Consider the following 27,933-nt stretch of genomic DNA (forward strand, 5'->3'; position numbering starts at 1 on the left):
ACAGGTATAAACATTAGCAAGAGCACACTTCTTTGCAACTCAACTTCTGTCCCAGAGCAAGATTACATGAACGTCACATAATAATAAGACATGTTATCTTCTCTTTTACACATGTAACCCTTGGGGTAATATTAAAAAAAAAAACATTTTACATGCAGAAAAGGTTTATAAAATTATCTGCAAAGTGTAAGTTCTCCAGCATATCACATTTTCTCCCATATGTTGTTCCATAATAAGCCAAATAGTGGCCACCTGATAAATACATTATTTCACATCAGGCTTAAAGGGAGAAAGTGCATTATAAGCCTACTTTTTTCAGTCTTATGGCCCTTGGGATACAAAAAAAATGCGTGCTAAGCGCTATTCTATAAATGGCTCTCCAAGTTGGGTGCCATTTATAGAATACTGCTGGGATCCATACACAAAATATTTACACCAACTGAACTCTGCTGTAAATCCCTGCGCCAAAATTAGGCGTGGATTCCCCAAATTCCATAACACTGTGTGCAAATCCTAGAAACACCCCTGACCCACCCATGCCCCCAACCCCTTTTCAGATCCACGTAGAAAAATTTGCGCACACATCTTCATAGAATAGTGACTATAAAGGTGGACGCGTAAATTCTAATTATTGCCAATTACAGCCAATAATTGTTAGTGCCCAATTATCAACACTAATTGTCTCATTAAGCAATTAATTGCACAATTTTCAGCACTGTATATAGAATTAGGGGGTATTTTACCAATATCAAATAAAATACTGTAACAGAAGAAATAATGAATAAAAAAGAAAACCGACAATGGTTTTAGTTTTCTCTCTATTCCATGTCAGGTTATTTATTAAATTTATGATACTGCTGGTGTTAATTTTTACACTACCAGATCAGTATTCAGTAAAACATCTTGGGAAATGTCCAATCCAGATGTCTCAAATTATTGTTATTTTCAGTGGCATTATGGGCTAGATTTAGTAAATGCTGCTCAATGCTATTCTATAATGTGCACTCAAAGATGAACGCCTATTATAGAATTACACTGCGTGCTGATTCCGGTGCTCAAATTTAGCTGCCAGGACTCATATCTGCTGAAACCAGGTGTAATTCCTGCAAATTCCTAATATTCTATAACACAGTATGCAAATTTTAGGAACTCCCCTTACCCACTCATGTGCCTCCCATGGTCAAGCCCCCTTCAGGGTTACCTGCTATGACATTTGGATGCCCACTATTATAGAATAGCACATAGCAAGATGTGCACATAAATTCATATTGGTGCCAATTAGTGCCCAATTAGCACTAATTGGCTCATTAGCCAATTGAGTTACACATACATCTTGGATCAGTGCTCAAATATTGGCGCACATACATAGGATCCAGGGCATATGCATAGCTAGTGCTGCCAAATATGCAAGAATAAAATATACATATATATAGAATATCTGAATATTAGAGCTTCTTCATATCAGATACATGTACAAGACCTCAATTATTAGCACTATTCGCATAAGTTATACATTTGGATCACATGCCACAAGTTATATTTCGTTTTACAATGTCTGAGTCAAACATATGTGTTTATTTTAGAAACACTATTTGTATTTTAGACATGCACAATCCACACATGTCTAAACCCTAATTCTTGAAAGGCAAGGTATATACATCTAAAACTCAAAAATGTGCATATGGCAGGCAGGTGTGTCAGGGGATGTTTTGGGTGGGACTGAAGGGAGCAAAAAGATACACCCGTAATTCTCATTCCAGAAGGTGAACGCATGTTTCCGTCCATCAACATGAATGTCGGGATTTACGCCTGCTCCCAGAAACACCTAGAAGGGAGTAGTGATGGTCGTATCCTTAATCCCCTACAGGCTGATTAGAGGCCCTACAGGTATTAGAGGCCAACAGCGCCAGTCTAGTATGAGTGCACCGGTTAGGGTTACAGCTCCCTTGCTCCCCCGTCCATGCCAGGCAATCCGGGCTGCCACCGTTAGTTCTGGGAGTCCAATGGACCCCAGGGCCCCCCCAATCATGTAACCCCTCAAACCCAAAGCACTCCCCCAAAAATCTAAAATACCCTGGTGGTTCAGTGGGACCCTCGACAGATCCCCCAACACTTGACTTGGTAGTCTAGCGGTGGGGTCCCTCCCTCACTTTCTTCCCGAATCCAACCCACTCCCCTCATACCTTCAGAGTAGAGGGAGCTCCCTCCCTCCTCTGAGTACCGCCTCAAAATGAAGGTGCCCTGCCCAATGCATCCTGGGATGCACTGAGCGAGGCTTAGCTTCCATATAAGATCACAAATTAAGTCAAGTTTGATACAGCCTGCTTGTGTGTATGAAACTCATTTGAAATTATTTCTAGCACTGGGTGTTATATGTGCTGCACTAATAGTATTGGCCATAACATCTGAAGCTGTCATACAGCCTGGTATCATCTTTGGGGAGTGGGAAGCGGTCAGTGACCACTGGGGAAGTAAGGTGGGGGGTCATGCCTTAATCCCTTCAGTGGTCATTTGGGGCATTATTTTGTGATTTAGTCATTATTAAAACAGGTCTAGTCCAAAATGTGTAAGTTTTAGCCCTGGACGTTTTTGCTTTCTTCCATTATGGCATAAAAACGTCTAGGTGTTAGGAATGCCCAAATCTCGCCTCCAACATGGAACGAGGGGGCACAGGATGAAGGTGAAAGGGGATAGACTCGGAAGTAACCTAAGGAAATACATCTTCACAGAAAGGGTGGTGAATTCGTGGAATGGCCTCCTGGTGGAAATGGTGGACACAAAAACAGTATCTGAATCCAAGAAAGTTTGGGACAAGTACATAGGATCTCTAAGGGAGTGATAGGAGGAGCAGATAGCATGGATGGGCAGACTGGATAGGCCATATGATCTTTATCTGCCTATATTTTTCTCTGTTTCTATAAATCTATATCTACTGAAGAGAACAAGGATATTTCAAATGCTGTCAAAATGTATTTACTTCACATTCTTAAACTTTAGAGCACAATTTAGCATCCGCTTTAAACTCCTTCTCCTTGTCTTCAAATTTAAAAAAAAAAAAATCACTCATTCTCTTCTCCCGCTTACTTAAATAAACTTCTGATTCCTTATTCACCCACCCACCTTCTGCCCTCTTCCTCTGATTATCTTGTCTGCGTCCCTGCTCCCTCTGTTATTCATCTCTCTCTCACACGAGAAAATGTTTTCAGTTATCTAGGTCCCAAACTTTGGAACTCCCAGCCCCCACTTCTTCGTTCATTCATGTCTCTTCAAGAATTTAAAGCGTGATTAAAGACTTTTCTTTACTCTTCTGTCTTCGAGGCTCTTTCCTAATTAAGTCCCTCTTGTTCCACTCTAACCCACTAAAAATCCTTCTGTTGTGGCTTGTCTCCCCCTCCCTTGTGTGTCCTGTCCTTTTGTCTACCCCACTGTCCACCATCAGATTGTTATTTTTATTTGTTGTAAACCGCTTAGCTGCCAGTATTGGCCCTATTTTGTGGTATATCAAGCTCTGAAAAATAAATACATTTCCTCAAAAGAATGTAATGAATTACTTTGACTACTTGAAACAAATCCAAAGAATTATGTAGCAGAATTTATTTTCTTCAGTCTACAGAACAAAAAAAGAAAAAAAAAACCAGGCACAACAATAAAGAAAGGTTGTTACTATCACCCCCAAATCCAAATCCCAATACCAAAAACATATGAAAGTCTCTGAATAAAAGTTATTACCTCTCTATAGCTTCTTGTTTATCCTGATCAAAATCCTGTATCATTTGTCTCATTTCACTGCAGAGTTCTTGGTTTTTGCCTCTCAGTTCTTCTTCAATTGCTTTAAGCTCTTTGATACACGACAAATGTTTCTATGCAGAAGAATGAAGTGTAACAATTTTACCTTCAGTTCTGTATCCCTACTCCAATTGTTAATTTGTACTTTAATTTAAAAATAGTATATAATTAGTAATTTAAATAAAACTAAACCCAAACTCTCCCCCCCCCACCCCAACAAAATAATATCTTTTATTCAAGCGTATGAAAACCAACACAGAAAAACTAAGACATCAACTATATCGCTACTTGTTGGATGCTCCTACACTCCTTTCTGTGTGTATCTCCTTTCCCATCTTCTACTACTACTACCACTTATTTCTACAGTGCTACTAGACGTACGCAGCGCTGGACACTTGAACATGAAGAGACAGTCTCTGCTCGACAGAGTTTACAATCTAATTAGGAAAGACAAACAAGACAAATAAGAGATAAGGGAATTACTAAGGTGGGAACGATAAAATATGGGTACTGAACAAGAGAGTAAGGGTTCGGAGTTAAAAGCAGCATCAAAAAGGTGGGCTTTTAGCCTAGATTTGAAAACGGCCAGAGATGGAGCTTGACGTACCGGCTCAGGAAATCTATTCCAGCCATATGGTGCAGCAAGATAAAAGAAACAGAGTCTGGAGTTCGCAGTGGAGGAGAAGGGTGAAGATAACAAAGACTAAGCGTAAGCGTCTACACGTGCCAAAATGAAGTTATCACCCAACACTCACGTGGCTTTTGCAGTAATTTCATTTTTGGAGCACATCCACTATATGCATCTGAAAAATATTTTTTATTTTCTGCCGCGCATAAGACGTGCCAAGTGGCATTTGGCGCGTGTAGGTCATTACTGATCGGTTACTCCATGATTCTTTACCGCTAGGTCAATGGCTGGCAGTAAGGTCTCAGACCCAAAATGGACACATCCATTTTTCAGCAAAAAAAAAAAAAAAAAAAACCAGATAAGGCCTTTTTTTTTTCACAGACACGCTACAAATGGATCGGTGCATGCCCAAAACCCGCGTCTAGGCTACTGCAAGCCATTTTTAGCGCGCTTTTGTAAAAGGACCCCCCCCCCCCCCCCCCCCAGTGAACGGAGTTCCCAGGGAGGAATGTAGGGAGAGACAAGAGTGGATAGGTACTGAGGAACTGCAGAATGAATGCACTTATAAGTCAATAAGAGGACTTTGAATTGTATGCGGAAACGGATAGGGAGCCAGTGAAGTGACTTGAGGAGAGGGCTAATATGAGCATAGCGACACTGGCTGAATATAAATTGTGCAGCAGAATTTTGAAGAGATTGAAGAGGAGAAAGATGGCTAAGTGGGAGACTTGTGGAGAAGCAAGTTACAATAGTCTAAGTGAGAGGTGATAAGAGTATGGATAAGGGTCCTGGTAGTGTGCTCAGAAGTTCATTGAGGTTCCTTTCCTCCTGTTGATTTATTTATTTAATGATTAATGTAAACTGCTTTGACAGAAGCTTCTTTTGAGCGGTATATCAAGACTCATAATAAACTTGAAAACTTGGATATCACAGTTTGCTCTATATAAGAGTAAGCTATTATACCAAATCCTATAACTAACTGTTAAACAGTAAATTTGTTCAAATTAACATATATGAATTTCAAACTAGTAAAAATATGCATCCACCACACCAAAAAGCATTACCGAGCAAGTCAAATATTTATAAGTAACAAGAACCCTAAGGTTACTTTGTTTTATATTAGTATTATGGAGTTACTCTGCTTTTTCAGTCATTTTAAGTTTTGTTCTATTGAATGTGGCTTCAATTGTATTTAATATACAGTATTTATTTTGTTGTTAATTTGTGTTTTGATTTTGTTTGTTTTTGTGTTCTGTGTATCTTGGTCTTGTTAATTAACGAGCTGTGTCATCAATTTTATTCTTTGTAGTGGTATCCATTTGTTTATTTTTATACTATTGCTATTTATTTGTTAAATACTGCTGCATCTGCATAATGTTGGTATATTTAATTTAATATTGGTTTTATAATCCACTTAACCATCACTTTGAAGGCAGAGAACAATCACACATTGTAAACAGGTACTTCTCTGTCCCTAGAAGGCTCACTATCTTGGTTTTTAAACTCGAGGTAATGGAGGGTTAAGTGACTTGCCCAGGGTCACAAGGAGCTGTAGTGGGAATTGAACCTGGGACGCCGAGATCAAAGCCAAATTACAATGAACTAAACTACTACTACTACTACTTATTTCTATAGCGCTACAAGGCATACGCAGCACTGCACACCATACACAAAAAAAAGACAGTCCCTGCTCAAAGAGCTTACAATCTAGATAAGACAAGAGACAGAACAATTAAGGGTAGGGGAATAAAGAGGTGAGGATAAAGGATAGGGCAATAAGTGAGGGTACTGAGTAAGAGAGTCATGGTTAGGAGTTGAAAGCAGTAGCAAAGAGGTGGGCTTTAAGCCTAGATTTGAAGACAGCCAGAGACTGAGCCTGACGTACCGGCTCAAGGAGTCTATTCCAGGCATAGGGAGCAGCGAGATAGAAGGAGCGGAGCCTAGAGTTAGCAGTGGGGGAGAAGGGGGACGACAGGAGATATTTACCCAGCGAACCTAAAGTGTAATTAAAAGAGTAACATTTCTTGTTTCAGATATGTGATAGATCTAACTAAAGTACCAGACAGAATACAAAGCAGGCTAGGCTATCACATGTAAAAAAAAAAAAAAAAAAAGCACCGAATTAGCAATCTGATCAACTAATTCAGAGGCCACCTGCGTAGACGTCATCTGGCATCTTGTAATGTCTATTTCCATCTAGGACCCTCCATGTTTTCAAGTTCTGACAAATATCTGGTTTCCCATTAGAATTCAACACACTTAAATGAAATGCCACATGTTTCTGTCATGTATTCTCAATGTAGTGTACGCACATTAAATAAGGTTAAGGTTAAGCACACACTAAGGATGAATTGGAGTCAGACCTCAATTTCCAGTTGCAAACTCTGGTTTGCTCTTTTAAGATTTTCCATTTCCTCCTGGAGAGCATCACCTGGCATAGATGAGCATGGCCACAAAGGATCCATCTTTTTTTCTGTTACATCACATCGAATCTATGATGAGGGTAAGAAAACAAGCATTCAAATACTGACAGAATTTTTTAGGAATATCTACACACTGAGCAAATATGAGGAACAAAAATGTGAGAGGTCCCGAAGAACAAAATAGGGGAAAAAAACAAACAAACAACTTAACTAGGACCAACTTGGAAATATTCAAGCTGTTGACATCATCATCAGCTGCACATAATTGACAGCAGATTTACAGTACCTGGTATCAATTATTCTTCAAGGGAAGATTCCTAACATGAGTTCTACAGAGCAAACTGGGGTATATGTCAGAAAAAAAAAGGCAGCAAAAGAAAAAAACACAGCAAGGCCTCCAAGATTGGAACAATCGAGAGTCCTTTATTCATAAACACTCGACATGAGCCGTGTTTCGGCGCCCCAGCACCTGCCTCAGGGGGTCCAAATATTAGGTCAATCTCGAACACAGAGACAAAAGAGACGAAAAACACTCCCTTTAATACTCATACAAATAGTCTCAAACTGGATGATTAAAAACGCTATAGCATAACCTTTTTTTTTGTTACATTTGTACCCCGCGCTTTCCCACTCATAGCAGGTTCAATGCGGCTTACATACTATATACAGGTACTTATTTGGAGGGTTAAGTGACTTGCCCAGAGTCACAAGGAGCTTATAGTATCATACTGTATCTTGCAACAATAGCAACTCCAACATCAACCTCACTGGCACAACAAATCAAACCATCATAGTAAACACCGATGATTATTAAAAAAACTGCCAAATTGGACTTGCCATCACTGCCTAAGGCCAAAGGCATCAAAGCGATTTACATAAAGTAAAATTCCACATACAGCACAGTATATTGCATTTTTAAAATTTTACAATACAAGCAAATATAGCAACATATATAAAATAAAAAAGTAACAAAGCAAATATAGATAAGCAAATATGAGCAGATGCAAGCAAACAGTCCTGCTGTGTCTCGCAGTATCCTAAGGCCAGAGCAAAGAAACAATGAAAGACCAAAATTTAATCAGAAAAGGCCAATTGGAAGAGATGAGTTTTAAGCATAGCCTTAAATGAAGGGAGAGATCTCAGTATACAAAAGGAGAGAGAGTCATTTTCATCAGTAAGGGCGAAACCTGGTGGCTGTCTTTACAGTCCAAGATACAGCTTTTAGGAAAGATAACTAGTGCATGATTTCCAGCCTCAGGACCATTGCTGCAATGACCAGATCTTGCCAGGTATTTGTGACCTGGATTGGCCACTGTTGGAAACAGGATGCTGGGCTTGATGGACCTTTGGTCTTTCCCAGTATGGAAATACTTATGTACTTAAGCTATTGGGGGGGGGGGGGGGGGGTAGGAGGTATCTATTGAAAAATAGGGTAATAATTCATAGGTGGTTGAAAAAAGTGCCAGAAATATCAGCACAGGCTTCAACAGAAATAGAATTAAAGGAGAAAGGAGTAATTTCCAACCCCAAAGCAATGAGAGGAGCTGATTCTCAAACAATTATACCTCATAGTCTTTTACTGTTTTATCTAAGTGTTTATTGAGTTCTTCTGCCTTTGCTCGATACTCTCTTAGATCTCTATATAATTGAGAAATCTGATGTCTCTTCATTGTATTGCTACCAAGTGCTCGTTCAAGTTCAGTTTTCAGCTCCAAGATAAGCTCATCTTTTGTAAGGTCCTTATTAGGGTCTGTCTTGCTCATGGAACTACAGAAGAAAAGAAAAGAACCTTCAACTTCATACACTTAGCCTAGCACGTCAGTGTTTAATCAAAATCTTAAGCAAAACACACACATTTTTGCAATTCCAATTCACTGAGCAGTTAAAGCTTTTCCACTAAAGGGGCTAGTTACCAAGCTGTGGTAAAATATTGTATTTTACTGCACCTTAGCTTACAGTGGAAGTCACTAACCTGTTGTAACTCAGTATCACAGGTTAGTAACTCCCAGGACAAAGGAATTAAGGCAACTTATGATCAACTTTGCAAGTTGCATTATTTTGGTCCCCTGAGGTATCAGCCTGCTAACCAGAGAAAGTGGATCTGTAGTGTCAAGAAGTAAGTTGGGGGATCTTAGATGGGAGTTTGAAAAGTACCTTTGGGTGAGTATATAGGGGATATCTACAGAGGGAAGCAGTCTTTGCTATGGTGCTAGTGAGGGAGTATTTATAGGGGTCCATGCTGAAAACACTCCCAAGAAGAAAAAAATGACACAGCTTGCATAGTTTAACATAGGCTAAATTATTTGATTTGCACAATTATGTAGCCCAAGGTGACCCAAACATTTGTTATGGTAAAAATGCACAAATTTTATAATTTAACACACATTAAGAGGTAAGTATTACCCTTAACACAGGTTTCTAAAAACACACCATATAAAACACAGCTGAGAAAAACAAACTAAATGTATAACACTTGCAATTAATTTCTGTATTTTTTTAGAAGTGTTTTTATGATCAATATAGTTCTGGTGACAATAAAGGCTGATATATTTTAGATAACTCCATTTTTAGTGTTTGTATATCTTACTATCAAAGGCAACTAAAGCTAGAGCACCTGCAATTGTAGAATAAAGTGTACTATATTTTCATAATACTGCACAGACTATACCCGAGTCTATACCGAGTCTATATGATCCAAAGGGAAATACTGGGTCAAGCAGAATGCATGATGGAAATGAACCCAACCCATGGACTTAGTGGAAAAGGGAATTAAATTTGCCAAGAAAGCTCTGGATTTGTTGCAAAAGGCCCAGCTGCTTCTGATCAGCACTACTAGTTAGGGAATAATAGGAGTGGTCTCTGGTTTATAAGCCAACAGCCAGAGTCATTCTGCTGATTCCCTCTCCTCTACTCTAAGTTCACCATATAATCCTGCCTTGCTGATTTAACTTTGATTTTCCATTCATTTGCAGAACCCCAGTGTTGAAATCCACTGTTTACACCTTGTTTAGAAATACAGCACTGATAGATAAGAGCAGGGCTCTGAAAAGGGATCTTCTTGAATTGAGGAAGTTTTCACAGCCACTGTATGAGGATTAACTCTGCACCTGGACTTATAAAGAAAGCCACAACCCAGGGGAAAAGGGGCAGAATTACCATCTTTAATTATTTTTTGCAATTTCCTGAACATTGCGAGATGATTAAAAAACATGTTACTTAACAGCTACAGCACTGAAATGGAAAGAGTGTAACAACTGTTTTTACATCACATGTTAAAAAAAAATTTAATTACAGAGTATTTTTTTTATTTGCAGATTTTGGCTGGTTCCTGAAAATTAAAATTTGTCTCCGAGTTGATTTTACTTCTCTGTACTGCCTCCAGTGCCCAAATGCCAATACTCCAGTCAGCTTATCACATATACACTCAAAACACAATTAAGTACATACTAAACTAAATATATACCATATTAATAAACATAAATGAACACCTTGTTCTTTGTATGATGTGAATACCTGTACAACCGTGATTTTTTCCAGTCAACTTTTTTAATACCCAAATCCACATATGATTCAGACATGTCAACCTCTGTTTCTCCTCCTGCTTCATTCAAAAACACTCCAAGTTTAGCAGCAGATTCATACAAAGTAATTTCCTCTTTCAGCTCAGTCAACTCTGACTAAGAAACAAAAAAAAAAAAAAAAAACAAAGAAAATATTTAAAGGTGAACAAATTTGTATTAGAAGGTTAATCAACAATCAAGCATGTCAAACTTTCAAGCTTGCAGGGCATTACATATTCACAAAACTTTAATCTCAGATTGGTGCTATATGATATTAATCTATTGGATAACAACAATACCAACCAAAAGGAAAGGAAAAAGCATCCTACATAAAAAAAACACCTATAATCAAAGCAGGGAGGACCAAAGAACTTCCAGCAGCCAAATGGGAAAAGATACACTTTTAATGACAAAGTACCAATCTATTGTGCATTCTCTTACCAAAATACATTCGCTGAAAGGACAGTACTTTGGTTACCCCATTTAGCACTGTAACCACATATGCATATGCTATTAAATGGAGTTATTTTACAGCTGCCTGTGTGGACGAAAAATGCGTGTACACTTTTCACTCCATGGATTTTTTAGGATTCCAAAGTAAAAGTGTACATGTACCTGCACTTTGCAAATGATCCCATACAATGTACCTGCATACATTCACAACTGCAAATTTGTTAAGAATTTCCCCGAGTTAAATATTTGAATGCTTTTTTTAAAATTCAAAAAGTATGCATGCAGTAGCAAACACCAATTCCATCTTCAAGAACACTTCTTCCTACAGCAGGTAAACTTACAGGTGAAAAGGCACTACACATGTACTGTTATCCATATTCAGGGTGGGCAGTTTTATAAAAGTCCCTTTTCATGGGTAAATCAATATTTTGCCCAAGGCAATAAATTTATTTATTTATTTATAGCATTTATATCCCATATCTATGTGAATCTCAACACACACACATAATAAAATTGTTTCAGTAAACAAACATAAAATCAACTATCATAAAGCACAAGATATGTGGGAATAGACAGAGGACAAGACAAACCTGGGAAAAAAAAAAGAGAGAAAAACCAGGACAAACCTACTCGCAGCATTATTTAACCATATGCTTGTGTAAACAAAAATGTCTCTAGCTGCCTCCTACATTTATTTAAGGTTCATTTATATCCCACAATTTCCCACTCATGCAGGCACAATGTGGCTTACAGTAAGTAAAAAAAAAAAAAACAGAAAATAACTTTGCCAAGGTTAAGCACCTTCTATTCAGATACTGCAGCAAGAAGGGGGGCATTTTAGGAGCATTACATGTGAAAACAGTGGCATTTACAATTGTAGGCTTGCCAACACATATATATGAATTCATAAAGCAGCTATTTACATCTGTAAATGACCAGGACACAGCTATCTCAAGGGAGGAGAAGTTTAGGCAAGCAGAAAAATTATACACAAGTATACATGTGTATTTGGAAAAATTTCCATGTCAGCTTTTCAACTGCTCTGAGGAACACATAAGTGTCAGCCACCTGATTTGTTTGGCTTGGTGTCTCTAACAATGATTCAGGGACAATTCTGTTAACCCTATGGTGTCCTACCACCTTAAAAAAAAAAAAAAAAAAATCAGGAAAAACAGTTATTTTGCCCGGCTCCTTAGTTGACTCCTCCTGTATGTGCAGCTCTTCTAAAATCTGGCACATGCAAACTTAAGCTATGGCAAAGACCTGTCGTTTCTTTCTTTACAACATCCGTAAAATCTGCCCCTTTCTTTCCGAGCACTCATCCACACCCTTGTCACCTCTCGTTTAGACTACTGCAATCTGCTTCTTGCTGGCCTCCCACTTAGTCACCTCTCCCCTCTCCAGTCGGTTCAAAACTCTGCTGCCCGTCTCATCTTCCGCCAGGGTCGCTTTACTCATACTACCCCCCTCCTCAAGACCCTTCACTGGCTCCCTATCCGTTTTCGCATCCTGTTCAAACTTCTTCTACTAACCTATAAATGTACTCACTCTGCTGCTCCCCAGTATCTCTCCACACTCGTCCTTCCCTACACCCCTTCCCGTGCACTCCGCTCCATGGATAAATCCTTATTATCTGTTCCCTTCTCCACTACTGCCAACTCCAGACTTCGCGCCTTCTGTCTCGCTGCACCCTACGCCTGGAATAAACTTCCTGAGCCCCTACGTCTTGCCCCATCCTTGGCCACCTTTAAATCTAGACTGAAAGCCCACCTCTTTGACATTGCTTTTGACTCATAACCACTTGTAACCACTCGCCTCCACCTACCTTCCTCTCCTCCTTCCTGTATACATTAATTGATTTGATTACTTTATTTTTTTGTCTATTAGATTGTAAGCTCTTTAAGCAGGGACTGTCTTTCTTCTATGTTTGTGCAGCGCTGCGTACGCCTTGTAGCGCTATAGAAATGCTAAATAGTAGTAGTAGTAAATACACGTGTAAACAGCAAAACCAGTGTTTACATATATAGATGCTGACGCTCACCCATGTAAAGCCCCAAAATGATGTCGCTCTTTCTGTATGTGCTGGCAAATAGATCTGAACTCCTGCATGTCATTTACATATTTTACAAAAGGTTTTGGGTTCAACAGAGTCTTTTATAAAATACTTGGGGAAAGTGACATCACAACTTGGATATCCCATTTCTCCTCAGAGTCCCTACACAAAGAAGGGTTTTAAATGTACACAGGCATCATTCATCTAAATGAGCTATATCTGACATCCATACAAAATCCACACAACATTTCAGTTAACTAATCAATTTAAATAATCATTTTAGATCAGCGAACTGTTTTAGCAGGATACCTTAATTTTAGCATAATCTGCACTTAAGAATTTCCAGTATTAAAGCAATTTGCTTCAGAATATACTCTCCAAAATACTTATATTAAAATCTTTCTGCAAGAGTTCTGAATTAGAAACATAACATTAACCTGTAAAGCCTTGTTCATGTCATCACTTATCATCTTTGAGGTCTGGGCTTGCTGAAGCTGGATTCGTAGCTGAGTAATCTCCTGTATTGGACCTATACAAAAAAAAAATAAGTAACATTAAAGGAGTGTTTACACTAAATCATCAGATCATTTTATCATTTGTTGAAATGAAACTGTGTTGACTGGCGTTCCAAACATTAGAACGAAGATAACGGCAAAAAGTACTGCTTTCCATAACTATACAGGTCTTGATTCACTCAAATTGGGACTTAGCAATGCTTTAAAGCCAATAGATGTTTCAGCGAGTTTGAAGAAAAACAGCAGCATTCTATTTTTTTTTAATGCAGTTCAAGTCTTCCATCTCTGAAAACTCCACTATTCATACTTTTAGATGACCTCCTCCTTCCCAGCAGCCTTAGGGGCCCTTTAACTAAGTCACGTAGGCGCCTACATGCACCCAACTTATGTCAATATTATGTATGATGTACAGCGCCGCGTATGCCTTGTAGTGCTATAGAAGTGACAAGTAGTAGTAGTAGTAATGATAGAGGTCTATAAAATAATTTGTGGAGTGGAATGGGTAGACGTGAATCACTTGTTTACACGTTCCAAAAATACTAGGACTAGGGGTAGGCAATGAAGCTACTAAGCAGTAAATTTAAAACAGAGAAAATGTTTCTTCACTCAATATGTAATTAAACTCTGCAATTCGCTGCAGAATTTAAAAAAGGTTTAGATAATTTCCTAAAAGAAAAGTCCATAAGCCATTATTAAGAAGGGATTGGGAAAATCCACAGCTTATTTTATTTATTTATTGCATTTGTATCCCATATTCCCCCACCTATTTGCAGGCTCAATGTGGCTTACATAGATTTAACAACATTGTCATTTCATGATATCAGATACAGTTAGTAATGTGTAGTGATCAAGGAAGGGAAGAGAGAAGAGGGAGGAGAGTGATTAGGGTGTTTATAGAAGGTGGGCGTTCATAATTGAGTGGGTTAGTGAGGTGACTTAGTGAGGCTATAGGTTCTCAATTGTAGGCCTTGTTGAAGAAGAAAGTTTTCAGAGATTTTCGAAAGATAGTTGTTTCGTTGATTGCTTTCAAGTCTGTAGGTAATGCATTCCATAACTGCGTGCTCATGTAAGAGAAGGTAGTGGCATGCATCAGCTTGTATTTAAGTCCTTTGCAGCTGGGGTAGTGCAGGTTGAGAAATCTGCGGGATGATCTTGTGGCATTTCTGGGAGGTAGGTCCATGAGGTTTAGCATGTAGATTGGGGCGTCTGCATGAATGATTTTGTGTACAATCGTGCAGATCTTGAACGCAATGCGTTCCTTAAGTGGGAGTTAGTGGAGTTTCTCTCTTAGGAGTTTTGCGCTTTCACATTTAGTTTTTCCAAATATGAGTCTGGCGGCCATATTCTGGGCAGTTTGGAGTTTTTTGATTGTCTGTTCTTTGCACCCAGCGTACAGTGCATTGCAGTAGTCCAGATGACTTATTACCATTAATTGTACCAGGGTATGGAAGATGTATCTCGGGAAGAAAGGTTTTACTCTTTTAAGTTTCCACATGGTGTAGAACATCTTTTTCGTCGTGTTTTTCACGTGGGTATCAAGAGTGAGGTTTCGATCAATGGTGACTCCAAGAATTTTCAAGTTTTGTGAGACCAGAAGGGAACAGTATGGTGTGATTATGGTGGTGAAGTTTTTTGTGTTATGTTGTGAGGTGAGTACAAGACGTTGTGTTTTTTCTGCGTTAAGTTTCAGTTGGAATGCATCTGCCCAAGTGTGCATTATTTGGAGGCTTTGGTTGATCTTGTTGGTGATTTCATTTAAATTATGTATGAATGGGATGTAGATTGTGACGTCATCTGCATAAATGTAGGGATTGAGGTTTTGATTGGCTAGTAGTTTGGCTAGAGGTATCATCATTAAGTTGAATAGTGTTGGTGAGAGAGGGGATCCCTGGGGGACTCCACACTCAGGTATCCATGGGGGATAGTCTCTTGTAATATTCATTATTTACCTTACATTTCAATGATTTATGCTCGCTTCTCCTTCCTCCACTCCTGACATTTATAAATACCTTCATGTTCGTGTTCCTTTATCTCACAGTCATCATCAGAGGGATGTTTTCAGTTTTGCTCAATTTTCCTTTAAGGAAGGTTGCTTTAGCACATTAGCCCAAACCAGGGGTTTCCAACCAAGTCCTTGGGGGCATACCCAGCCAGTCGGGGTTTTCAGGATATTCCCATTAAATTCAATGGGAATAACCTGAAAACCCCGACTGGCTGGGTGTGTACTGAGCACCGGGTTGAAAACCTCTGGTCTAAACCAACAGTAATCTACAGACTTACATTTGTTGCAAATTTTAGTCCTAAATTAGGCCCCATCCTTTGCCTAGTCACCACAGCAACAACCCTCAGTAGAGGCAGAAGAGACTCTTTTCAGAAACAAGTACATAGACCCTGACTTCCACCCCTTGGGTGTTGGTGCTCTACAGTGATGTTTCTATTCTTCCAAGGAGGAATCTGGAGTCAAAATATGCCATTTTTAGATATCTTACACCTAACTACATTCCAGCTTCTCACAGAGCCTATCAGGAAGCAGTTGAAAGAATGCATAGCTCCCAGAAAGCTCAATAGGTGGCAGCACTTGACAACAAATAGTGCAAATCATTAGAAAATCTGATTTTATTTCTCCTCATATATACAATCAGAGCATTTTGTTGCAGATTTTACCTGTCTGTAGAAGATTAGCACACTGCTTCTGACTTTCCTCAAGGCTCCTTGTTAACCTGTTGATAATGTCAGTTTTTTCCAGTTTGATTTCATCCTGCTTTCTTTCAAGTTGTTTCACATGATTCTCCAGGTGACAGCACAAATCTTTCTAGAGGAAGATAAAAACCCAGTCAGAAATTACAGGACCTAGGGACTCACAAATTTGTCCTGGGACAAAACATATTCATTATATATTTCCATTTTCCCCAAATAATTTGTTTTTGGGGTTTTTTTTTTGTTTTTTTTTGGGGGGGAGGGGGGTGAAGAAAACACCAGAAGGGTGGAAGAATGCATTTCTTCCCTGATACATCTGACCTGTGTGCAATCCTCTCATCTCCTCTTCCACTCCCCACCCTAAGCTCATACAGCCCTCTTTCCTCCTCATCTATTCCCCTTCACAAGGACTTTTTTTTACTTCCAGCCCTCTTACTCTCCTCCCTGTAGCCCTGCTGCTGCTTATGAAGCACTAACTGGGGCCAAAGAAATATCTGTCCCCCCCCCCCCCCAGTGGCCCCACATTTTCTCTGCCTTTCAGACCCTACCTGTAGTGTTTCTGACTGCCACATCTTGCTTTGCAATACTTATTTCTATTAAGCAGTAATAGTCACCTCTGATGACTGTTGCACTACTTCCTGTTCTCAGCTGTCGGAGGGTGTTCCCTGCTATTTCCTCTTGTCAGCTGGCAAACGTTATTTGGCCTTTCTTCATCCACTCAATGTCAATCAAAGCCAACTCACCAGAAGCAAGCAAGCAACATTTCCAAAGGCCCAATCTCAAAATTATCAATTTTGAAAACATACTTTAGAGGAAAATATCCAGATACACCTTTAAGCATCATGGTGATACTGGACTACAAGGTATATGGAGTCCCCCCAGTGTGAAGCAAGATTGTAATTTGTGACCATTAAGCCATGTGTGTGTTTGCCTTTCCAGGTACAAAGGTGGCAGAGAATGGCACAGCTCTAGCCTCTGCTAGTCAGAGGGAAAATTACTGCCAATACTCTGCAACATTATGGTAGCAGAACAGGAAGGTAAATCTCAAATTTCTGAGACCACAAAGACATCAAGCCAATGGGAACCACAGGTGAGCTTCTGCCTCAGGTGTAAGTTCCAGGGAAGCCACTAGCCAATTCTACAGTTGGAAAAAGTCCCAAATGTGGGAGAACCTCTAAGCCTGAATCAACTTAGATATACTTTCCTGCATCATAAAAATTCAGTTTACCTTGAATCAAGTGAAGCCCCTAGATGTTCCAAGGGTAGGGTGGGATTTAATTGCTTTACACATAATTAAGCACACAGCAGCTCCAAGAAATCTAAGAGATGAATCACACAAGGTGCAATCCTCCAGTTTTCCTACTCCTCTTTGGCTCCTATCAGCCAAGCATTTAGAAACAGATGAACCATACTGCCTCCTTTTTTCACTCCTAAGATCAAGCACAAAAATGTCTCTATATGGAAGTAAGGTACTCAAAAGACATCTGCTGACAACCTTAAGGGCCGTGAGATCCAAGCAGGATTGGGTAGTATTGATCCTACAGCCTGGAGCTCTTCATGAGAAAATTTCCCCCTCCATCTGTTTGGAGTCAAGACACCAAAAATGTGAATTATGAAACTCAAGGAACACCTAATCTGAACAATATCCCAGATACATTCTCAGCACCACCAGTTCTGGACCTGTTAACTCTCTCAGGGAGCCATGCATTTTTTGATACATTTCTCTGAAAAGTCCCTGATTTCCCAATCTTTATCATCTAGAATCCATGAGGCGCATATGACTCCTCCTATTTATCCAGCAGTTGAATCAGGTCTGCATACCATGGCTTCTGTGGCCAATCTGGGACTATGAGAATTAATCAACCTCAATGCAATGTGATCCTTTTCAACATGTGGTCTACCATGGGCAAAGGAGGAAGACATACAGTAGATGTATCTCCAGTAGGGCATTTATCCAATGAGACCAGTTCTTTCTAACGAGATTGAAGAACTTGGACACTGGCATTCCTTTTTGTAGTCATCAAGTCCAGAAGCAGAGAACCCCATTGGTCCATTATCAGCTGACCGCTGGCTGGATAGTTCCCATTCTTCCGGGTTCCAGAAGTGCCTGAAGAGAAAGTTCACCTCCACATTCAAGGACCCAGCGATGTGAGCTGCCGACAAGCAGAAAACATTTTTCTCCACACAACCCATGAGGGAGGCTGCCTCCAACTCCATCAGATGGCTTCGGACCTCACCTTGCTTGTTGATATAAGCCACTGCCATTGCATTGTTGGAGAAAACCTGGACCGGGGACCCCACCAGAAAGGGAGCAAAGTCGCATAAGGCATTCCACACTTCCCTCAGCTCCAAGCGAATTATCAACCACCAAGACTCCTATTCAATCCATGTGCCCTGTGCCAGCTGGAACTTGTAATGAGCTCCTCAACCTGACTTGCAGGTGTCCGTTGTCACTACCTCCGATTGTGTTACCAGAAAGGAAGCTCAGACGGTCTAGCAACCAGTGTCCAAGGAAGATGAAGGTTGTATTTCTGCAACATTGGAGACCAGTGGCTGAGAAGAAACTCCTGTAATGGCAGCATATGAGCCCTTGCCCATGCCACCACTTCTATAACCGATGTCATTGACCCCAGAACCTGGATGTAGTCCCAGACCCTGGGCCTGCTTTCATTGAGGTGAAGATGAACCTGCTGAACCAGCTTCGATCTCCTGCGTTCCATGAGAAAGATCCTCTCGCACAGTGTGTTGAATAGAATACCCAGATACTCCATTGTTTGCAAAGAAATTAGTCTGCTCTTCTCGAAATTGATCACCCCACAGGAGACAGACAACTTTGTCTGTCACCACCACGATGTCCAAATAGGACACATGAATGAGCCAATCATTGAGATACAGGTGAAATCTGATTCCCTGGCACCAAAGAAAGGCCACCACCAGCACCATAACCTTGGTAAACTTTCTTGGTGCCATGGTGAATCTGAAGAGCAAAGCCCTGAATTGGAAATGACAGACTAGCACTGCAAAACATGGAAACCTCTAATGCAGTAGCCATATGGGTATATACAAGTACACCTCCTTGAGATTGAGGGCGGCAAGAAATTCTACAATTTGAACGAAAGCTATGACTGTTCTTAGTGTTTCCATGTAAAAGCGGGACAGTCGGATACCTCAGTTTAGACATTTGAGATCTAAGACCAGACGAAAGGGGCCTTCCTTCTTTGGGACAATGAAGTAGATGGAGTACCTCCCTTATCCATGTTCAGCCTTTAGAACTGGAATGGCCCAGAGCACCAACAAGGAATTTACAGAGGCCTGAACATCGACCGCCTTGGCTCCCTTTTGACAAAGAGATGTCAAGAAGAGAGGAATGAATGGGCGGGAGAACAACTTGTCACCTTCCATAAGAATATCCAGAACCTACTGGTCTGACATGATTTTGGCCTACACCTCACAAAACTCCTGAAGACATCCTCTTAAGCACATAAGTGTTGCTACACTGGAACAGATCAAAGGTCCATCAAGCCCGGCATCCTGTTTCTAACAGTGGCCAATCCAGCTTACAAGTATCTGGCAAGATCCCAAAACAGTATATCTTATGCTGCTTATCGGCAGTGGATTTTCCCCAAGTCCATCTTAATAATGGCTTATGGACTTTTCTTTTAGGAGCTATCCAAACCTTTTTTAAACCCCACTAAGTTAATACCTCCCCTCAGCCGTCTTTTCTCCAAGCTGAAGAGCCCTAGCAACTTTAGCCTTTCCTCATTGGGAAATCGTCCCATCCCCTTTATCATTTTCATCGCCCTTCTCTGTACCCTTTCTGATTCCACTATACCTTTTTTGAGATGCGGTGACCAGAATTGAACACAATATTCGAGGTGCGGTCACACCATGGAGCGATATAAAGGCATTATAACATCCTCATTTTTGTTTTCCACAAAAAATCCCGGGGGATTCCCAGCTTGCACACATTGTAACACCCTGACACCAGCCAGTGGGTTCCACAGTGGGAAAACTGCTTAACTACCTCTGCAGGATTCACCATTCACCCAGACTGGCACAAGTGCAGAACAAGATCTCCCAAGAAGTGAGTCAGGCTCTCTCCCCTGCATGCCTCCAAGCAGTTCCGAGTCATACTTTAGTTGGACTTACGACTGCCAGCTGCTCCTCCCAAGCTCACAGTCTCAAGTCTTACCCCAGATGAGAAAGGCACAGGATTGATACTATGTCCCATGCTCTCCAGCAAACCTCTTTCCTTCTTTCTTTTTTTGTAAGGTTGTTGTGTTGGAAAAGGAGAGCTCCAAAGGAAACAGGGGAAAGGTGACAGGAGGGAAAAAGTAAATTCGCAGACCTCCAGATATGACTCTGCAGACTCAAGCCACCCGCACAGCTCAACTGGCAGCCAGTTGACCAACTGGACCAGGAGCAAATCACTCAAGAGTCAGAGGCTAAAAAGTGTGCCATCTACCTGCTGAAGATAGAAAAATGGAGCTGGACTGGATGCCTCAGCTCATTTTTCAGTTCTCTATCTCCACCTGCTGGTTGATGGACACAACTATTCCACAAGTTCTGGAATAGTGAGAAGCTACATAATGGGAAAAATAAACAGGTACTTTTGGGGGCTTTCAAATCCTTGCCTGTCTTCATACAACAACAGCCCAGCTGAGACAAAGCCTAACACATATCAGTCAATTTGGAGGCAAAATAGTATAAAATGTTTTGGGAAAGAATCTTCATTTAGAGCACACTTTCTGGGAATATATTTCTTACAAAAGTATCTTACATTTTTCATACATACCTGTTCCTGCAGTGCAGAGTTTGTAGCATCCAGTTTCTGCTGCAGGGCTCGAACTTGTTCTTCATTCTTCTGTTGCAGCTTGGTAACGACAGCCTCATGTTGCTCCCTAGCTCTCTGTAGGGTATCAGATCGTCGCAGTTCCGCAAGTTGTTGCTGCAGGCCCTCCATGGCTACCTCAGCAACTTTCAATTTTTTCAGCATCTACAGAAAATTCATAATGACAATAGTAGAAAAGATAAAACAAAAATCTCACTGAAACCATGCACTGTGAGAGCTCCAAGAATCCAAACAGCAAATTGGTTTACAAATGTATGAAGAATTTCTCATTTAATGCTTCCTCATTCTGTGCCCCTTTTACAAAGCAGCGGTATACGTACTGCTGCTTTGCCATGCGCCAATCTGACAGGGGACCTCTGTTAGTTTAACTTAATTTTGTAAATATTATTTAAAAATAAAGCCAAAAAAATCCACCTTGACCATTTAATAAGAGAAACAACTCAAATCAGCAAGTTCAAAAACAAGAACTCAAAGCTAAATATATATTCAAATCCAGCAGTCAGTAAATGTATTTTCAGCCTCTAAGGAATAAAAATGATGCTGGAATAGAGAATATGTGCAAGCCAGGGTTTCAAAGTCTGACAGCTTTGTATCATCAAACATTTGGCCCCAACAAGGCAAGCCCAAACATTCCGAAGTCTAGAAAGGACTGGAGGACACACCCAGTCTGAGCATAAATTGGAGAACGTTTTGGAGGTGAAGTGCTGGCTCTGTGTTCATGTTATCTCATGAGTATAAGGAATGGCAAGGGAAAGCCTCCCATTAAAATGCCTATGTTTCTTAGGAAGCTACTTCAAATAGGACAGCCTGGAAGGCCCAGAATGGCATTGCTCAATTTTAATCCATAATTTGTGGTCAGGATTGTGGAACCCTTTAACAACATATGATAAAGCATGTAAGGAAACTAAGGGGCCCTTTCACCAACCTGCAGTAGAAATGGCCATGTGGTGGCATCGGAGTGATTTGCTGCACACAGAGGCCCCTTTTACTGCAGCTGGGTTTAAAACAAAAAAAAGAAAATGGCTGTGCCACAGAGCCATTTCCTGGGGGAGCCCCTACTGCCTCCTATTTAGGAGGTGGTAAGGGCTCCCACACTAGCACAATGGTAACCGGGCAGCGTGTGATGCTGCCTGATTACCACCAGGTAAGCCCCTGGCGGTAAAAATAAAAAATATTTCCAGTCGTGCCAGAAATGGTGCAGGGTGGCACTACTGCCGGCTCCTGAGGTGGGACAATGGTAGTGCCTGACTGGTGTGTGCCAACGCCATGAAAGCTCTACCGTGGAGTTGTAAAAAGGTCCCTAAAACTTTTGCAGAGTTACAAAATAACCAGCATCATCCAGATATACTGCCACAAAAAGGAAACTTTATTATAGGATTCAAAAAATAATAGTACGTACTTTGAGGAATCTAAACAGGCTAAAAGATGAGACAGTACATCGGGCTGCAGGTTGGAGCTTAAGGGCAAAGTCTGCCATCCTATAGAAGAGGGAAGCGAGGGCAGAGCTCAGTGTCCCCAGGAAGAGGCCACACTGGTGCATGTACTAGACAAAAGGATATCTGGACATTTGGCCAGTGGATGACAAGTTGACAACCAGGCTCACAATCTGTTTAATAGCCAGATCTTCACCTGCCCACACTGTCTCATCTTTTAGCCTGTGAACCTGATTATGAGCTACAGAAGTTGCAGCAATTAAAATTCCAGAGGATCAGTAGAGCATTTCTGGTCCTATGGGGAATATGTATGAATTGTCATATAGAATGAAAACAGTAAATCTGTTTAGATTGCTCAGACTACGTCTTAGTTCCCTTTATCATAAGGTAGCCCAGGTGAGAGCTGCTGTTAAAGGGTTCCACAATCCTGGCCCCATATTATGGATTAAAATCCAGCAATGCCTTGCTGGGCCTTCCAAGATGCTTTTTGGACACCCAAGGCTAAGCAAGCCAACGCCGAAGGGATTCACAGACTTTGTAAAAAGAGCTACAGTAGTAGCGAAAAAAGCAATCCTGCAGGAGTGGCTGGGGAACAAACCACCATCACTGCAATATTGGCGAACTCAAATGCTTATACTTTTACGTACAGAACATCTGGCAATGCGGAACCAGCCACGGATAAGAAGACAACAATTTGAATGCAGATGGGCACCCTTTTGGGAAACCTTGACCCCAATGGTCCGGAGCCAGATATTGAACTTATAATCCCCGTTGCTGCTGCTCCTGTAACCTCTGCTTGTTATTGGATATATAAGGGAAAAAAAGGGGGGGGAGGCGTTTAGGGGGGGGGAAATACTAATATCAATAAAAATACAAAATGTGAAGATATGCCAATTGCTGTTATGGAACTTGCTTATGTAATGTGAAATGTTACAGCTGTTTATGTTCACTTAATAAAAATGATTGAAACATAAAGGTCTTATTAAACTCTTGTACTCATTTAGGGCTCTTTTTACTAAGCCACACTGTAGGGGCGCTATCTTTTTAAAACACGCTAAAAATTAGCGCACACTGTTAGAAACAACTATTACATTCCTATGGATGTCTCTAGCATTAGCGAGCAGACGTTTGTGCGCCTACAGCAGGACCTTAGGATCAAAGCAGAAAACATTTACATTATATACATTATACAGTGCTTTGTTACATTATGAAGGGTAAAATATTTACCGAGTTTATAGAAGACAGATCATGTCTTATTCCATGCTTTAGAACACTCTCAATATTTATGTAAAAATTAGGTAGCTTCAGAGTCACTGAAATCTGGTCATTTAATATCTCTTTTTAACAGTGTTAAAAAGAAAAGGACACGGACAACTCCCATAACAGGAGAGAAGTAGATTGGGTATCTAATTCCAGGAAGCTGTGATTCAGACAGTGCCAATTCAGTTGGGTGTTTTTATACAGATGGAAAAATTGTCGACCCTCCCAAGCCAAACACATATAAAAGCCAGTCTAGCTGGGGTGCAACTTGTATGCAAAAATGTGGTCATTTTTTCCCCATTTCATGTGCCATATGAAATGAATTATTACCTCCCTAAGCAGACAAAGGCCAAAATCACAGCCCTATGAATGTGATCATTATGGATGTTTATCTGAGAAAGAAACTGCACTATTTCAATAGCTCACCAAAAACCTTAATAAAATACCTGTTCCTCATTTGCTATTGAAGTCTGGACTGTAGTCTCCAATGCTTTTATCTGACCTTCCAATTGCGTTTCTCTTTCTTTTCCATTTTGAATAAGTTTTTGGGACTCTTGTAGACTCAGAACTAAGCCACCCTTTTCATCTTACAAAAACAGGAAAGCATTTCATACATTAATCACTGTTTTACTGTATTACAGTTTATGAGCACATCTCATGAGCAAATCTCTTTGGAAAACGGAGTATTTTGTCACAGTATGCATATGCAAGATTTCTCCCATCACCCACTAAATTAATACAATAGAACAAACTTCTGAGCTATAAGGAAGGGAAGCATGGGAATCCAGTATTTTTTTTTCTTAATTTCAGCAAGTAAAACAAAAATCGCATTTGTCCTGTAAAATGCCAACAAATGATGTGAAAGGAAATCCAAAATTACGTATATGTTAAAGGAACTGTATTAGACACCATTAATGGGTTTTGGATGGTCTTCAAATTAGGAACACTCAGCCAAAGTAGTAACAAATCTGGACAGTCTGGAGTTTTATTAAATAAATAGCTGGTTCTAGTTGTAGTATCAGAATTTTTCTTTTACTTAAGTTTTTTGCGAATTTTTAGATCTAAACAAAATATACAGTGTAAGCTAAAATGAATTACCAATCTGAATAGTAAATTATTTGACACACAGCAAACAAAAGCATTCATTAAAAGACTAAGCCAAATTTCACAACATAAAAAGCAACAGAAGTGACCCCTGTGATCTTTTCCTCTAAAGGCAAACACAGACCAAAGAAGTACTCACAGGACCATTAAGGGGCCCTTCTATTAAGTTTCACTAAACAGCTAACATGGCACTTTCAGTGTGTCCATCCACCTGCTGGAGATAGAAAATAACGAGGAGCTACACTGGATGCTGAGAGAGATGTCTCAGCTCAGTTTTCAGTTCTTTACCTCTACCTGCTGGTTGATAGACACAACTATCCCACATGTCTTGGAATAGTGGGATGTTACATAATGGAACTGCTGTTGCACAATACTAGTGTAAGTCTGCACCTACATCAGCTCACACTAAGTGGTCATGCCTAACTGTAGGCAGTTAGGCGCATAAATGATAGAACTCTATAACCTGTGCGCCTAAGTGCCTGAAATGCCCTCAACCTGTCCATGCCTTTTAAGTTGCACACTCTGGAATTTGAGCGCACAGCAACTATGGGCAGCTACATCTGTAACTGCTAACTGGTGTCAATTAGTGCCAAGTAAAGCCTATTATAGCCAGTAAATTGCATTTTTTGACAAGATATACAAAATTTGATACAAACAAATCATAGGTATATATTTAATCATACCTCTGACCATTGCAAGCTGGTGATTCAGGTATCTAATTTCTCGCCCACTTTCCTCCAACTTTTCATTAAATTCTTCCAGTTGTCTCCCTCTGGCTCTATAAAGTACTTGAAGCTGAGCAAACTTCATATCATCTGCAGAGCCTGGAAACATTTAATTTCCATTTTATTTGTTAATTTGATGCACTAATATTTATAAAAGTCAAATAAAAGAGATACAATTTTGTAGATCAGACTGTCAATTAATAAACAAGACTGCTATTATTCAATGACAAGGGAATCCTATATAATAATTCTCACCTCCAACGTTCTGTGCCTGGGACCGTGGCTCCCTTGGCTGGAGGTGGTCTGCTAGGCAGACACGCACTGACGTCACTGACGTCATGACAGCTGATTCCAAGGCAAGGGGAGGAGTAGGGAAACACGCGCAGCGTGTTTCCCTACTCCTCCCCCTGCGTCAGAATCAGCTGTCACCCCCGCGCTACGGCCCCCTCGATCCCCCCTCCACAAACCTGTCGCCCTCCCTCCGGACCGCCGAAAACTGCCCCCCGCCGCCGTTGTGTACTACCTGTGCACGCAGAGGAACTTCCAGAGAAGATGAGGAAGGAATGCGAAGGGCACAACAGCACAGGTAGTACACAACGGCGGCAGGGGGCAGTTTTCAGCGGTCCGGGGGGGGGGGGGCGACAGGTTCGCCGAGGGACACCTGGAGGCATATTTTCAAAGCACTTAGCCTCCCAAAGTTCCATAGAAACCTATGGAACTTAGCCTCCCAAAGTGCTTTGAAAATATGCCTCCTGGTCTACTACGGTCTCTTTTGCAACCTATCAGGATACCCTATCTTCTCTGTTTTGGTGATATCTTTGAAAGATACCTTATCCCAAACCATGCGCTTTTCAGCGACTGTTGGCCTTCCCCCCATTTCTAGTTTAAAAGCTGCTCCATCTCCTTTTTAAATGCCGATGCCAGTAGCCTGGTCCCACCCGGGTTAAGGTGGAGCCCATCCTTTCGGAATAGGCTCTCCCTTCCCCAGAATATTGCCCAGTTCCTAACAAATTTAAAATCCTCCTCCCTGCACCATCGTCTCATCCACGCATTGAGACTCCGGAGCTCTGCCTGTCTCTTGGGCCCTGTGCGTGGAACAGGTAGCATTTCAGAACCTCTCTCCCACATTTTCCTATGTCATTGGTACCCACATGTACCAAGACAGCCAACTCCTCCCCAGCACTATCTAAAATCCTATCTAGGTGACGCGTGAGGTCTGCCACCTTTGCACCAGGCAGGCAAGTCACCAGGCGATCCTCACGTCCACCAGCCACGCAGCTATCTATATGCCTAATGATCGAATCACCAACTACAACGTCTGCCCTAACCTTTCCCTCCCGGGCAGCACTTGGAGACATATCCTCGGTGCGAGAGAATAGTACATCCCCTGGTGGGCAGGTCCTGGCTACAGGAGTACTTCCTACTTCACCAGGGTGATCCTCTCCTTCTAGGAGACCTCCCTCCTCCAAGGTAGCACAAGGGCTACCAGACTGGAGGTGGGACTTCTCTACAACATCCCTTTAGGTCTCCTCTATGTACCTCTCTGTCTCCCTCAGCTTCACCAAGTCTGCTACGTTAGCATCAAGAGAACGGACACGTTCCCTGAGAGCTAGGAGCTCTTTGCATCGGGCATACACATATGACATCTCACCAACTGGGAGATAATCATACATGTGACACTCAATGCAAAAGACTGGATAGCACCCCTCTCGCTGCTGGACTGCTGACTCCATCTTAGTGGTTTTGAGTTTTTCAATAATTTAAAACTTGCTACAATATTAAGGATATTAGCCTAATATAAAAGTGTCTTTTAGTTTATATATTATATTGTATGATTTAGTTAGCGTTTCCTTCTTAGATGTTAATGAGATGTATTTAAAACCCTGTAAGAGCACTCCTTGCTTGTTACCCTATTTACAATAACTGACTATAAATGAAGAGTTGTCCTGGGGGTGGGTGAGAAGACTAAACTAGATCCTGCAGTGCCTGTTAGATTCTGTTAATGCTGTGGTACAAAGTTTTTAAAACTAAGTGGAAAACACTATGGAGATTAGTTGAAAAAATTTGCTATGTCCAAAGTCCAAAGTTATGAAAGTGGAAATAGTGGGCCTGGTAGATGCAATTTCCCTTTGGATGATGTGTGTATCAACCAAAGAGCAAAATGTTTGGGCTGGAGCTTTTGGGAATATTTGAGCTGAACAGTTGTGTGTTTACTGTGGTGTAAAAGGCATCTCTGATGTTATGACTGATTAGGGGAATAAAGACATGTTTAAACAGGAATGCTCCGATTAAAGTGACCTCTCATTTAAATTATTACAATGTGCTGCTGGTTGGCTTACTAGGTAGACTAACAAGAAAGATCTAGATGAACAATTATGCAACTAGAATTGGCCTTAGGCAAGTCTAGAAGGAAAAAATTAGTCTAAAGGGCATCCAGTGTAAAC

General features: G+C 40.8%; 1 protein-coding gene across 1 annotated transcript in view; it reads right to left on the reverse strand.

The window, feature by feature from the left end:
* Nucleotides 1–27,933, reverse strand: part of CEP152 (centrosomal protein 152) — a 139,960-nt gene that overhangs the window by 80,189 nt on the left and 31,838 nt on the right. Inside the window, exons 7-15 of the mRNA XM_030189556.1 lie at nucleotides 25,448–25,588; nucleotides 24,107–24,246; nucleotides 20,911–21,111; nucleotides 16,083–16,230; nucleotides 13,341–13,432; nucleotides 10,351–10,514; nucleotides 8,403–8,604; nucleotides 6,778–6,906; nucleotides 3,730–3,860 (exon numbers count right to left, since the gene is read on the reverse strand). Coding sequence (XP_030045416.1) covers nucleotides 3,730–3,860; nucleotides 6,778–6,906; nucleotides 8,403–8,604; nucleotides 10,351–10,514; nucleotides 13,341–13,432; nucleotides 16,083–16,230; nucleotides 20,911–21,111; nucleotides 24,107–24,246; nucleotides 25,448–25,588 — 1,348 coding nt within the window. The remainder of the gene's footprint in view (nucleotides 1–3,729; nucleotides 3,861–6,777; nucleotides 6,907–8,402; nucleotides 8,605–10,350; nucleotides 10,515–13,340; nucleotides 13,433–16,082; nucleotides 16,231–20,910; nucleotides 21,112–24,106; nucleotides 24,247–25,447; nucleotides 25,589–27,933) is intronic.

This window comes from Microcaecilia unicolor, chromosome 1 (assembly GCF_901765095.1).
Source record: "Microcaecilia unicolor chromosome 1, aMicUni1.1, whole genome shotgun sequence".
NCBI lineage: Eukaryota > Metazoa > Chordata > Amphibia > Gymnophiona > Siphonopidae > Microcaecilia > Microcaecilia unicolor.